This window comes from Epinephelus lanceolatus, chromosome 21 (genome assembly GCF_041903045.1).
Source record: "Epinephelus lanceolatus isolate andai-2023 chromosome 21, ASM4190304v1, whole genome shotgun sequence".
Lineage (NCBI taxonomy): Eukaryota > Metazoa > Chordata > Actinopteri > Perciformes > Serranidae > Epinephelus > Epinephelus lanceolatus.
The window spans coordinates 21,694,717-21,709,930 of NC_135754.1; the positions used below are offsets into that span (position 1 = coordinate 21,694,717).

Genomic DNA, 15,214 nt, shown 5'->3' on the forward strand with positions numbered 1-15,214 from the left:
TGCTTCCACAATGTTGGCATGCTATCTAAAATCTCACACTGGGGTGGCTTGATGCTGCCATTGATTGATTCTGTGAAAAAAAGCAAAGCTTATGTAACGAAGGGGCTTCGCTGCAGCCCTATTGCAGGATGTCTGTGTAAAAAGGGCCCTCCTGCCTGCGTCCACTACTTTTACACCCATGGCCATGCAGTTCAGAGGATGAGATCTGTGTGTGCTGCACACATACACAGATTTGGCGGAGACCGGCTGGGAAATGCCTTTGCTACTCTACTCGCATTTAATAGCAGCCTACTTCCATGTTTTGAGTCAGTTGGTTTTCACACCTGAGGAAAACTGTACCTGAGTACACATGAACCACATCCGAGACCACCTTTGAAAGTGGACTCAGGCACAGATCGACATACTGTGCCTGTAGTCATGTGTACTCAGATCTGAGCTCAGGTCCCTGATGTGAAAGATGTATTGTTTTATTTTCTCATTCAAAAACACATAAACAGACATTTTGCTTGTGGAAAAATAAATACTTTAGGACAGTGGTTCCCAACTGGTCCAACCACAGAGTCCAGATTTCTCCTTAATCATCAGTTCAAGGTCCACAGTTTAATACACTCAGTTTCATACTTGTGTTTGGTCACGTCTTAAAGTTAGTTTACTGTCTCTGTCACGTGGCTGTCCGTGAGTCACTCAGGAAATGGCACTTCAAAATTGGGAAGTTGGGAACCCCTGCTTTAAGGACACACTATGCTATGACTTACTTGAGAATCATCTGGAAGGAGCTGTAGTTGAACGTGTATCCGCCCACCACCCACATGACCTTTTCTTGCACCACAGTCTTATGGGAGGCTCTGGCGAGTGATGTGCCAAAGGGCTTGACACTTGGGAGGACCCAGAAGGACTCTGTTGATGGTACAGTTAAGGAGCAGTCTGGGCCTACGAGACAGGATGAGAAAGAAATTAACCTCGAAGATCTCGGCTCAACAGTTACAAAACAAAATTCTCTTCACAGCTGTGCTATTTTAAGATAAAGAACGACATTCTGGGATGGAATTTTTCAGCAGCATCCGACACATGTTTTCATTCCTACTCAGTGAAACTTTGAAGAGCAAACATGCCACTCTCAAACCTAAACAGAAGCATGACCACTCCTTAACCCAACATGACAGGCAGGGGAGGTGTGAATATGTTAAACTGTGTGTGAATGAAGGCCGCGCTGAAAAAAGCGCATGCCTCTGCTAATGATTCTGTCAAGTTTCATCACGTGAAAGCATTTGGATTCCTCCAGCTGGAGGCCCATAATAACGCTCTGTCATAGGGCTTACCGGCGTGTTACCGATCAGCATTATGACACAAAACAACACAGCTGTTCACACTTGTCTGCTAACAAGGTCTTCATTACGTCTTCCTGCATAATCACAGCAGCAGACACGGGGGGAGTGACAGCATTTTACAACCTGTGATTGCAAAAGTTTGAGCATGTGATTCATCTCTCAGTGTTCAGAGTGCTGTAAAATGATAGATAATGATAGGTCTTAAGTATTCTAGTATTCATAACTGTTGTGAGTTAAACAAGCTAAAAGCTGATCCATAATACATTTGAGAAGAGATATTTATTCCACTGATATTGCAAAGTTTGGTAATCCACTTTGGAGCTAGATTTACATTACTTTACAGCATCTTTCCCTTGGTCATAAACACTCTGAACCCCAACTAGCATTGAATAACCTCTTTTTATAGTGCAAAATTTCATAGTATGTATTGATTTTACTTATGAACCTGTGCTGTCAGCTGTGGCAGTCTGTTTTCTGAAGGTGTTTGTGTTATTTTCCTGTGTCTCTTCACTGCACTGAATAGGTGTAGCACTCCTAATTTCGTTGTATACCGTACCATGACAATCAAGGTTTTCTATTCTATTAGATAGGACAGGTTTAGCCTGAAAGAGGAAGTGAAAAAGGGGTTATGACGTGCAGCAAAGGGCCGCAGGATGGAACTGAACCTGCAACCGCTGCGGCAAGGACACAGCCTTTGTGCAATGGTAGCTCTACCAGGTGAGCTACTCTGTACCCCAGGCTAATAATTCTACACTCAATAAAACAATATCAAACTCTGGTAGAGTGGGGTCCAGATGTGTCAGGTCACACCAGGTTATACTGCTGTTGTAGGGGCAGATAACGGCAATATTTTGGGCATTTGGGTGTTAAAACTCAGCTTCCATCATAATCATTCTTAGCTGGACATTTCACATTTTAAAACACTCCGTTTCCTCAAAGATTTTCGCGACAACATTGTGAAGTTCTAAAGCAGTGTTGCTGTGTTAATTGTCCACTTTCTCTTGGTACATGCTAAAAATGTTTCAAAAGGCTAGTGTGGGTGGCTTACAGAATAAAATCACATTAAAGGAACACTTCACCCACAAAATGATCATGTCTATATTCATTGCTCACCTCGTGATACATTGAATTTATTAAGAAAACTTTTTTTCGTTTTTCTCAAATGTCTCCACAGTGAAAAAAGAATCCAAAGTTCTTGATGACGGAAACCAAATTTCACCATCAAAACTACATAAAATCATCCATTTACAACCTCTCACACAACTTGTGCTTTATAATCCGAGTCTTATTTATCAAGTTGTATGCTCAGTGCTTCCCAAACACATGCAAAACCTTACTATTTAAAACAATTTGCATAGGAGTAGCGTGTCTGTGCAAGCACATGCATTTGAAATCTGCTTGGCATTCCATTGAGTAAAGTTCAAATGCATGTGTGACTCGTCTGTGTGAGACTGTTTATGCTGAAGTGTATGCATGTGTTTGGGGAGTATTCGACTGGATAAATGAGATTTGGATTACACTGCACAAATTGTGTGGGAGTGTGTAGACGAATGTTTTGATAAAGTTTTGCTGTTGTTAAACACGGACTCCTGTGACTTCAATTCATCAAGAATTTTATCCATTTTTGGATTCTTTGTCTTTGGAGGCATGTGAGAAAAACAGTTTTCTTCTGTCATTGTCACGGAGCGTTGTTTCTGTGGGCTCCAGCAACACTAAACCCCTAAGCTTGCCTGAGAAGGACTAAATGCACAAACTTGCTATTTTTAAATATCCCATAGAGAGAGACTCTCACTGCAGCCTGTTCTATTTTGTTCTCAAAATGTTGATGTGAAACCCTGTTCTGTGGACAATAAACGAGGTGCAGAGTGATAAAGGAGGAATTACAGTGAGTGCTGGATGGAGCAGTGAGTGACAACAACCCCGCCCACATGAAAGAGTACTGTTTGCGGTGAGAACGTTAAGTGGACCAAGGGTCGAGGTACCATGTCTGAAGGGTTACTTTTGGTTCCAAAGGTACCATACCGAAAGTGTTTGGTGGAAACAGGGCTTTAGTTACATACTGCTTGGGAATAATGTCCCAATCTTAACTGTATCTCTACTTGGTTTAGATACTTTAGGCCTTGCTTTGGATCTGACAGTCTGCAAATCTTTTGGGTTTGCACAGAGCTTTCTGTTACCTTGCCAGCTGTCATTGCAGACACACAGCTTCTCCCCGGTGAGGTCGCAGTAACCGTGGTCGGGGCTGCCGCAGTTGTTCCTGCAGTAAGGGATGTCACAAGCCTCGCCTTTCCAGTACTTGTCACATTCACAGTACACTCTGCTGGCAGCCGAGTTACCCGGGGTGCACTTCCCATGGCTGGAGCAGTTATTGGGACATGAGTTGATCCTGGACAGAAAGATGTTTTCATTTAGCCAAACAATGTACACGCTATTTAGGCCACTCACAGACCTTCACTTGGAGACAGAGGAAGATTAATGAGCATCATCTCGTGTTCGACAAAGGTGCAGAAGATACTAAGATGGGTAATGGATGAAAAGCTATTGAGCAGGTCACTGGTCATTAGCAGTGATTGTTGTTGCGAGTTTTAGTCTGACAGAAAAGCTCTTGTACCAGTCTTTTTGTTGCTGAGATGAAACATGTTACCATCCATCACCAGCTAGGGGAATTAAATGGACCTGAAACCAGTCCACTGTAGCTTACAATAGATAAGACACATCAGTGAAAACTTGGAAATGTCTTTTAACACAGGTGACGGCCTAAAACACAACCTCAGCTGAGTGCTTCCCGCTGAGTAATCCAACACTAACAATATAATCAATGTAAGGTTTTATATTACGTAATGTTTTGCTTGTGGATTAAGTTCAACTGTAGCTCCTGGACACTTACGAGTAAAATATTTCAAATCCTGTCAGGTTATAGGCAGCATCGCTGAAAAAGTGTAGTAGTGCGTAGCCTGAAGTCGTCTCAACCTCAGGGACCGTCTCATTTCCTCGTATCTCTGGCACAATGAGACCACTAAAGGGAAGTGGAGAAAATTAATTGGCATCACTTTCTCACAACTCACACAACATTACAGTGACTGGCAAGAGCAGGAGTGTCAAACATACAGCCCACAGGCCAGAACCGACCCATCAAAGGGTTCAATCCAGTCCAATTAATGACTTATACCTTATATTGGTGCACTTAAGACGGCTAAGGATGCTTTCAGACCTAGAGTTGTCTTGCTTTGGTCTGAATCAGGGACTAATTTTGTTACAAAGTTGTATAATTGCCTAGAGTTGATTTGTGCTCTTACAGCAGCATTTACAAGTGGACCAGATCAAATGCCTTGTGTGAGAAAGCTGCTCTTGATTGGTCAAAATTTCCATGTGGGAAAAATCCAGGAAGTAAACAAAACGTTGAAGAAGAATACACTTGCAAGATAAATGTGACACTTTCTAATGTCACAATGGAGGGACAATTACGCAGGTTGATTTTAGTGCTGGTCATCGTGGACTATATTGCTGTCATTGTTCGTATTAGGCAAACTACTAGACCTAGAAAACAATGTTTGGTTGCACTGGATGCACCGTATGTGCATATTAAGGCAGTACAGGAGGAGGTGCACATTAATAATCCTCCAGGACTGTAACATGCTCATGTTTAACCCAAACAATGTCATGTGACTGCAGTTGGTTCGGATCAGATCACACCAGAGTTCATTTGTAACCAGATGGAGCTCACGTCTTCAAGAAGGTATAGGTCCAGATGTTTTGGTGCGACAATGATTAGGAGACCGATTGAATGTGGACAACCTGAGAAATACTGTTGAAACTGCACTAACTTTTCTTGAGACATCTCAGGCTGGTCATCATCTGTTTTGCAAATGTATTAATGCTTTCCAAATGTACATGTACTTCTTAAGACTAAAATAAAGTGTGGCCCATGAACTAAAATGAGTTTGACACCCCTGGTCTGGACTCATTACATCAAATGAAGAACAAAATCATTTTAACCTCATATCCAAGAAAAACATATACATCCACTTAGAACAACATATTTGCTAAAGTGTCAATACATTATCTCATTTTAGAGTTTCTCACCTGAAAACAGCAACCAGCGGGGCATATATCGAGTCCCCATCATAGACGTACATATGGTCCCAACTACATTCTGTGGCAAAGTGGTTAAATCTTAACCGAAGAACCGCATTTGGACTGTGGAGGAAAAAAATGAATGATGGTTTAGGTTTCATGGATGAACATTTGGACTGCATACAGATTTTTTTTCAAGTGCAGGATTTGCTAATAGACGTAGTATTTATTGATGACAACACTGACACATTATCTTTATTGTAGTGTAATTGTACTCTAGGTGCCCGATGCACACAGCCTGTCCATACATCCGGATGTAATTTAAGTATAACACTGAAAACACACCAAGCAGTGGGAAAGTGTGGCCTGTGGCGAGCTGCTATGCTTTCTATGGAAAGCTTTTGAGCTTCTGATTCTGCAGTGATGTCTGGCCAGAATAAAAGTTGAGGATAATTCAACTTTAAGCAGCGAATTGCGGCCAGAGAATACCCATGGCCAATCATCATCAGAGTCCTGTGACTCCTGGGACATGCTGACTGACGGTACAAAGAGTTTCTTCCTGCCTTCAGGCCACAGAAAAATGTAATTATTCCGCCAAGTTGCACTTCACCACTGCTTGATGTGTTTCAGGAGGAAGTGAACACAAAACAAGTTATTCATAAATATACATAAAGGGATATTTTGCAGATTTCCAACCATATCTGTGTCACCGCAGTGTGGGGAGGTTATGCAAAGTGTTTGGCTTCCCCCCTGGAAAGTTCCCACCCGTGCTGTGAGCAAAAATCAACTGGATGACGTAAAGCTCGTTTTTTTGTGTCACTGATGATGTATTTCATGTCATGCAGCGGATTTTAGCTGGTGGATGGGCCGGGAGCTCGGAAAGCTGGCGGCATGTGGGGAAGCCAAACAGCATTTATCTGCACACACTCCCCAACACAGACCTGATGGAAAATCAGCAAAGTATTCCACTGGATACTGATTATCATTTAACCAAAAGAATACAAGGATAAAAACAATATATGTTGTTTTTCTCAAAATGTTTTAAGGACCTAGGGGTGATAGGCTGCCCTCTCTTTCCATCCTGCCAATTTCCAAACAGCTCTGTCCTCACATTGACCACGGTTGTCATGACAATTAAAAGCATCACCAGGTACAAGGGTTCTTCGTCTCTCTGGATGATTGCTGATTAAAAATGTAGCAGTCAAACCCAGCTCAACAGGCAAAGATTCAGACCCCTCCGAATGCTAGATCCCACTTTACATTATACTGTGTAAGCAACAACAAGCACACTTCCTCCAGCAGAGATGCAGATCGCCTCGCTTTAATTGCTTTAATCAGTTTGCACTGCATAATTAAATTTGGCTGCACGTGCTCAGCTTTGGTTAAACATACCAATTTACAAAAAGTACTTACTAGCCCTCGATAAGCCAGGTGCACTTTGTTTTGTACTTGTAGTTGATTGGACCGTCGGTGAGGTATCCTGAGGGCTCCGTCAACCTGAAACAGAAGACAGACGTCAGCACAGTCAGCACAGTAATGTCTTATCACAGAGGCTGGACTAATAGAAGACAGCAATGAAGACATGAACACAGGTCCTAAGACTGTAGCGTCCTGAAAGTGCAATTTATTGGCACATTTATGAGTGATATTATGAGCTAATGCTCATCTTCAGACTTAGCTATACATACAGAGACGCCATCTTTAAACACAAGCACTTTGGTCATATGATGATCACGGTGAAACAGTAAACCAACAGATAAAGAGAAAAACACATATACAGATGTAATATAGATAACAAACAACAACAACAACATCAGGCCAGTAGCTGTCATTTCTGCTATATAGATGGATCCATATAGAGGCACCTTTGGATTTAAAATTGCATGTCTTAAACAAATAGGAACAGAAATCTACAATATATACAAAGGAAGGGAACTACAGATTAAAGTTGAATGATACGAATAAATCTAAACAAACAATTCTTGTAGTATATGTTCATGGACTGATATGTATGTATACATGTATGTACAGATTAAGCTTGAGTTACATGCCAACTGTATTGTCTTGATGTTAATGCCAACGGCTGTCAACTCAAGGTAAATTTTTTTCACAACATGGGTTAGCGATGCATGATAATATCGGCATGTCATCAGTATCGGCCAATATTATTATTAAAATGAACTATTAGGCTAGAATCAGCCAACATGCTTCTTCGTATTTTGGATAATGAATCAATATTATATATATTGAAAAGTATTCTAGGGCGGCACGGTAGAGTAGTGGTTAGCACTGTCGCCTCACAGCAAGAGGGTTTCTGGTTCAATCCCAGGAGAGAGTTTGCATGTTCTCCCCCTGTCAGTGTGGGTTTTCTCTGGGTACTCCAGCTTCCTCCCACAGTCCAAGGACATGTAGGTTAATTGGTGACACTAAATTGGCCGTGAGTGTGAATGGTTGTCTGTCTTTATGTGTCAGCCCTGTGATAGTCTGGCGTCCTGTCCAGGGTGTACCCCGCGTCTCGCCCTCAGCTGGGATACGCGACCCTCAAGAGGATAATCGGTTACAAAAATGGATGGATGAAAAGTATTCTATTTCATGTTTCCATCGGCTGGCGGACCATCATGATAAGAGTAATATGATGTTAATACCAGAGATACTAGATACTAGAGACTTAATTATCACTGATGTTATGATGTTAATACCACTCAAGAAGAGACTTAATGATCACTAAAATTAGGTAGGTAGTGGATTTGTCAATATTGGTTTTGGTTACAGGTCAAATAAGTTGTTCTATATCGGCATATTGGATATCATCAAAAAACCCAATTATCATGCATCCCTAACATGAGTGATGCAGCTTGGAAAGTAGCATCCGATGTTAAAGCCAGAAAAGACGAGGAAAAGAGCATCTTTAACAAATAGTAATCATCGACTTGTTGTGTTTAAGACAGAGGACCTTCTCCGAGATATCAAAAACATTAATCAAAGTGCTGAATATTGTTGTTTGAAATCTGTACTTTCAGAAATAGCATTCAGAAATTGAACATTTAAGCTTCACGACAGTAAGCTAATGTCAGAAAAATTGGGAGTTCAGTAAGTAGATTGGCCTAAGTCTCTCATTAAAATCATCCTTCTGGTCTGACTGTTCATCAGGTGATAAAAAACATGGCTGAAATCCAGAAAATGCTCTGGGTTGAAAAAGCATTTTGTAGTTCAGAACCAGTAGTACTATTACACTAATTGGACATCAAGCTGAAATGACACAAACCACTTTGGTTGATGTGTCACTTCATATTGCCAAACACTGTTAAGTCCTCTGGTTTGTTAGTTTTAAGAGTTTGCAAGTAGAGAATCTTATTCATTAAGTTCTTTTGACAGTATAAAATTAACAAATGACAACTGCTTTTCCTTTGTGAAGCACCCAGCTCTCTGGGCAGCTCTCGTTCAAGAGAGTTAAAGCCAAAAAAGTGGAAGAAACAAGAGCACAGTATTAATCATAATAATCATCTAATTTGATGTGTCGCCTAAAAGACAAGAGGATCTTCTCCAAGACATCAAACACACGAATTAAACTCAATTACTGAATATTGTTGTTTGAAAAACATTTCATAAATTGTACATTTAAGCTTTTAAACCGTAAGATAGTGTCATACAAATAGGGAGTAAGTACATTGTCTTAAGTCTTTGTCACTTAATTAAAATAATCCAGCAGAAGCTGAGATGCGGCTGCTGGACAGAGCTATGATCTGTTTGGAGACCAATAACAAGGAAAACAAACATGCATATTTAGATTTTAAAAAGTCAGTGAGCATCACTGAAGTGTGCTTTTTAATCTGGTGGAAGAATTTTTCAGTCAAAGTTGAAACAACAAAGATTTGATGGGTTAAAGTGTGATTTGCAGTGTCCACCCCATTGACTCCAATAAAACTGACACCAAACTCTGGCTTCTCGAACGCTGTCACTGTCATCATGACTGTTCCTTCTTTCATATTTTCTTTGCGACTAAGCTTTAGACATGACAATCTTGAAAACTTCCATTTTCATTTGCAATTTGCCTGGTTTTTATGTTTCTCAAACCACCCTACAGCAGCATGACGCCCAGTCAGTGGTCTGTTGGTCAAAAGTGGTTGAAATCCAGACAATTTTTTAGGTTGAAAGCATTTTGTAGCTCAGAATTTGGAAGAGACATCCCGATGTAACGACACAAACATTTTGTGCAACTTCAGCTGTGTGTCTGAAGTCCTCTGGTATGTAAATGATCTCACTAATTAAGTATCACAAAGTAGAAAAGTTAACAAATGCCAACTGCATTCTCTGACAAACACTCATCTCTTTACATTTTAAACAAAGGTCAATCAACTCTGACAATAATTGATCAAAGTATTCCTTGACACTGAGAAGATCTCTCATCCTGGCTTAAAGTCTTCTTCAAAGGTGAACTCGTGTGTCTGATTATAGAGCAACACACTGCATTCAATTCCCCAGATTCAAGATAAGAAGCCAAAAATCTGTCAGTCAGTCCAAGGTCAATCCCTGCCAACCAAACGATTCAATCATCTGTCTCTTAAAAAGCTTCCTCTGCTCCTTTCTGCCCACACCTCAAGTCTGACACTGGAAACAATTCTCAACAAAGTCTTCCTCTTCACCCCACAGACCACACTAGTGTGCCACGATGACAGATGACTTTTAAATGGACATTCGTCACTGTCCCATATCACAAGAAATTACACTTATATGCATCCCACCCACAAGACTGTGCCATTGCACTCAAGAATGAATTGAAAATGATGAGGAGACAGATTACCTGAAACTAGTTTCTCGACACAGGGACGCATTTTCTGGTTTGCAACAGATTGGGCTTTGATAGAAAAAACTCTTTTGGATGTCAAAGTTGAGACAAATACTTCATGAATCCAAAAATGGCTATCAGTCAGAGTCAGGCCTTGACAGACTGAGAGCTCTGGTTCTTTTATTTCTGACTTTGGAAGCTGCACAAATACATACTGCGCTGTTGTGGGTGGTCTGAGTAACACAGGAACTGGATTCCCTTTTATGTCTACGATACATGATATAAGACGACTTTCAATTTGGGGGTTTTGACAGCATAATGGGCTAGACATGGGTTATAATCTCATAAAGGTATGACAAGATTCAAACTTGATGTGTATCTTAAAACAGCTCCCTCAAAATTATTTTGGACTTTGTTTACTCTCACATCATAAAGCATCTACTATAATAGATATGCTTGAGATATTGATAGACTTTATGATGAGTCAACTGATCAAGGGGCACATTTATGATATAAACACCCAACTGCATGCAACCAGCAATGAGTTAGGGCGGTGTAGACATCCAAGAGTGATGAATTTTTCATGCCGCACTTTGGACTTCACAGGGAAATACTATACTGTGCAAGCGCCTGTCCCTAAACAATTCAAGACTCTGTGTGACATTCGGTCCTTGTCCATTTAAAATCAGACATTATAACGCATCATAAACACGAAATTAAGCTGTGATTCTGATTTAAACTTTCAAGATGGGATTTCATACTTGTTACAAAGGGAAGCCACAACGTTTTCATACAGCAATGTGTAACTGGTCATGTATTAACCAGGGTGCACGTCTCCACTCCGCTGACTGCAGAGAGACCAACAGTTAAATTCTCACATTTCAGCGGTGTGTCTCTAGGTGATGGGGAGGTTATTCCCTGACAACATGCCTGATGACAACCTGTACAAAACCTCAGACACATTCAGGAGTAATGGTAATTACTGTGATCAAAGCACTTCTGTACCACAGAGCGCATCTCAGGTGAACTAAAAAGCTATTAGATGCTCCTGTCAAAAGATTATTATTATGGAGCAGTTTGACGTTTATTCTTCGGTCACTTGCCATTATTTCCCTGCCTTTTCCAAATTACTACCTATGTGCGCACAATCCTTAACTTATTGCACCTACTTGGAGGTTGACATGGCATTTACCTGTGTGCAACAGCCATATTTGTTGAATTTAGGAGCAATATACCATCCAGGCTGCAAGGCATATGCAAAATCAATCAGTTGCAGATGTTTCCCCCCAAAGCCACTATAGGCTCCTTTGTCTGGCAAAAGCTGGAGGAATTTATTTCTTTCAGTATTTGGAATCAATGCAAATGCATCAGACTGTGAGTCAATAAAATAGTGCATGTTGGGTCTTCTGGTCCATGCACACATGTGCAGACTGGATTGTGAACATCAGTCATGTGGGTATTACATTCATATATCTCCAAGTTAACACAGATAAATCACAAACAACTAACTGAAGGACTGACGGAGGCTGCAGGCAAAGTGAGAAATATTCACTAGATGATTACTTGGATAATCAATTAGTCATCCACCAGACTCTAATCTGCAACTTTTCTGGATTAAAAGTCAATTTTCAAACAAAACACCAACATTACTTAGTTCCAGTTTATTAACTGTGAAGATTTGCTGCTTTTTTGATTGTGTTGCTTAACTTAATCTCTTCTAGTTTTAGAATCAATTTGAATGTGTCATCTTGGGGATTTAGGAAACTGTGATGAGCTTTTTTCTAACACCAAAAGATTAATCAAGGAAATAATCACAAGATTAAGTCAGTGGTTTTCAAACTGTGGGGCGGGAATAGATCTACTGCAGGTGGGGTGTGGATGATCAGTGAAAAAATATGCAGTGAGTCAAAGCTGAATGAGTTTGCTGATGCTATCATGCTGAACTTTATATTTCACCTAATTTTTTTAATCTGATGGTGGTGTCAGCAATTTGGTGTGGGGGTGCATGAACTTTTTTGTCTTGTTTTTAACTGGATAAGCAATGATGGAAATGATGCACCCAAAAATTCAAAGCTGGGCCATATGCTTGTTTCCATTCCAGGCATTTCCATACAGATTGTTCATCAAATATTACAAATCTGTGTCAATAACCCCTGAATCTTCTGAGTGCCGAGCTCAACAGGTCTGTCGAGGCTGCTGGTTCATTCAAAAATACAGTTTTGAGGAAGGTTTGGGTTGCTGTGCTTAATCAAAGTGTGTAAAGGGGGTTTGTTTTTGTCGTGTGAGTGAGTTTTTTCATTTTAACTGCAATCCATCTCCCAAAAAGCTGGGTGCACACAAGTTTGAGTGCCAGTGATCTCTGCTGACACTGTTATTTAATGCAACACAGCCACAACTGGATCATATTTGATCCTAACCTACTTTGGGTGGCTCAGACTATTTTTAAACTCAGGAATTATGAAAACAATGACAAGCAATCTGATGTTTGTCACAGCTGAGCTGAGATTTACTCACTTGAACCTCCCTTGGCAGTGCTGGCACTGATCTCCAACCCATCCTCGGTCACAGATGCAGGATCCGTTGATACATTTTCCAGAGAGACAATTCTTGTCACACGGTTTCGCCGGGGAGGCGTGAGTGAACAGTACAAAGTAAAACAACACATAGACCACCAAGTATCTGTTGATCCCCCGCAGGTCGCTGTGGGAGGCTACTTTGGGTCCGAAAAGAAAGAGTTCAGTCTTACATTTCCCCCGAGGATCCATTTTTGCTTTGCCAGGTCGACGAAGCCGAGTCAAAGACCGGGGCCTTTAAGGTCTGCTTTGGGAGGAAGCCTCGGCTACTCAGGCTGTTTCAATTACAACAAAGAAGTCCTGCATATTCGCTGAGTGTTATGCATACTCACATGAAGGCTTAGCTGAGCCTGTTTACAAAGCTTTGGAGGAAAATGGCTGAGGAAATGCAGTGTTAGCTAAGTGTTTTTAAAGGCTGCTTGTTTAACCGCATGCATAGATTTGGAGTGGGAGGAATTCCCTTCACCCGACCTCTTGCTGGAAGAACCGACCAAAAGAGCCGACCATCGATTAAAGCTATTAAAGCAGCTAACTCGTTGAATGCTGTGCCTAGCTAAAACATCATTTGTTAGCCTGTGTAGCTTATTTACAGTTTAGCTTCAGCTAGGTAATGTAACGTTACTGCATTGATTCAAGACCACTCTCTTCCAAATGCCATTTCAGCAGCCATTTTAACGCGTAAACAATCCTTCAGACTCAAACAGGGATGTACATTGTAACATGCGATGGTCCTTCCACAAACCGCTGTGATTTAGCCGGATCTTTGCCACAGAAGAACAAAGGGGTTGTGGTGTTTGTAGCCCTGGACCCAGTACGAAGGCTGCCGCAGTCAACATGGATGTGGTGTGATGTGGGAACTGGAAGGCTATTCTTGCCGACTGGGGGGCATTGAGCGAAAGACTTTGAACTGTTGTTGGTCCGACTGGTCTATTCCCACAGCGGTTTAAGCATCTTCAGACGTGGACTTCGTTGACAGAAGTGTGTGGTGGTGTCTCCTTGTATTCCAGTGAGGGGAAAAAAGCTCCGCTGTTGCTCTCAAAACATGACAAGAACTGGCAGCGACGGATTTCCTAGCGCAGCGACACTAGACAGGTCCTCAGGTTGGAGAAAACTAAACACAGGCTGCGCATGCGCACTGGGGGCAGGCTCTATTTAAAGGTACAGTGTCAAAAACCGAGCGAACGATTCTATGCGGCATTTAAAGGCTGAAGTTTATTAAGGTCAAAGATTACCAAACATGTTTGCATAAGACCACAGAGACACACATATTGTCCTGGCTGTCCTTGTCCCCTGACTTTAAAATATAAAATATCTCACAGGTAGAAGCTATTTTTTAAATAACATACAGGCAGCATTGGAAAGTTAGGCGTATTTAAAATACAAAATAAAAGCTATATCCTCACGAGACCTTAATTTCTCCGAGTAGTGGAGTAGCTTAGCTCAAAAATAGGGAAGAATTGTGCAGTTTGTGATAAAAGCATGAAATTTCGTACACTTAAAATATTTGGATATGGAGCCATCTTGAATTTTCAATATGGCACCCATTTTTCAAAATGGCCACCAGCAACAACAGTTTTCTTTTGAGGGATGGATATTGAGGACACAATTAGTTAAATATATTTACTATACCATTGTGAATTTCCTTTTGCATACACTATATCCATCACACATAAGAAAACGTTTGTTGCTGGTGGCCATTTTGAAAAATGGCTGCCATGGCCAGGTCCATGTCATTGGTCCGACGGCCCATTAGTCTGACGGTCTGCGGTGCTGAACAGCTCCCAGCGGGCATATTTCTACCTTGATGGTGTGCTGCAACCGGCTCTGGGTCAGCTGGGAAAGGCTTGAGGCGAAGCAGGCTCACGGCTTATGTGTTTGTCACTTTCTTTTTCATTTTAACCCACACCATGATCTTTTCCTAACCCTAACCAAGTGGTATTTGTGCCTAAACCTAACCAGACCTTAACCACAGGGCATCACGATGATTTCGGAACGGACTTCGGAACAATAGGTTTCATATGGTGGGAACAATGGGATGTCGGACCAATGGGCAGTTCCCGCCATGGCCGCCATATTGACAATTCAAGAAGGCTCCATATCTTCTTATTTTCAAAATGTCTTTGGCTATAAGTGTACCAAACTTAATGCTTAGCCTATATCACAAAGTGCACAATTGTTTTGGTTATCTGCCCCACTATAGCTATTTGGGATCTGTAGGACCCGGTAAGTATGAGAAACAAAACATTGTCAATGATAATTAAGTCCCAATGTCCTCAAACAAGACAACAATAAAGTCCCAGTGTCCTCAAAGAGACAACAATAAAGTCCCAATGTCCTCAAACGAGACGATAATAAAGTCCCAATGCTCTTACACAAGTACTTCCTAATCAACAGTGTCTTAGCTTGTTACTGTTGGTAAAATTGGTCAAATTTGTTGCCATACGAAACTACAA

At 41.2% G+C, this 15,214-nt stretch overlaps 1 protein-coding gene across 1 annotated transcript in view; it reads right to left on the minus strand.

The window, feature by feature from the left end:
- The window catches only part of atrnl1b (attractin-like 1b), a 114,877-nt gene extending 100,992 nt beyond the window's left edge, over nt 1-13,885 (minus strand). Inside the window, exons 1-6 of the mRNA XM_033611297.2 lie at nt 12,703-13,885; nt 6,816-6,899; nt 5,412-5,525; nt 4,216-4,344; nt 3,506-3,714; nt 756-930 (exon numbers count right to left, since the gene is read on the minus strand). Of these exons, the coding sequence (XP_033467188.1) occupies nt 756-930; nt 3,506-3,714; nt 4,216-4,344; nt 5,412-5,525; nt 6,816-6,899; nt 12,703-12,953 (962 nt within the window). The 5' untranslated portion in view covers nt 12,954-13,885. The remainder of the gene's footprint in view (nt 1-755; nt 931-3,505; nt 3,715-4,215; nt 4,345-5,411; nt 5,526-6,815; nt 6,900-12,702) is intronic.
- Nucleotides 13,886-15,214: the final 1,329 nt, after the last annotated feature.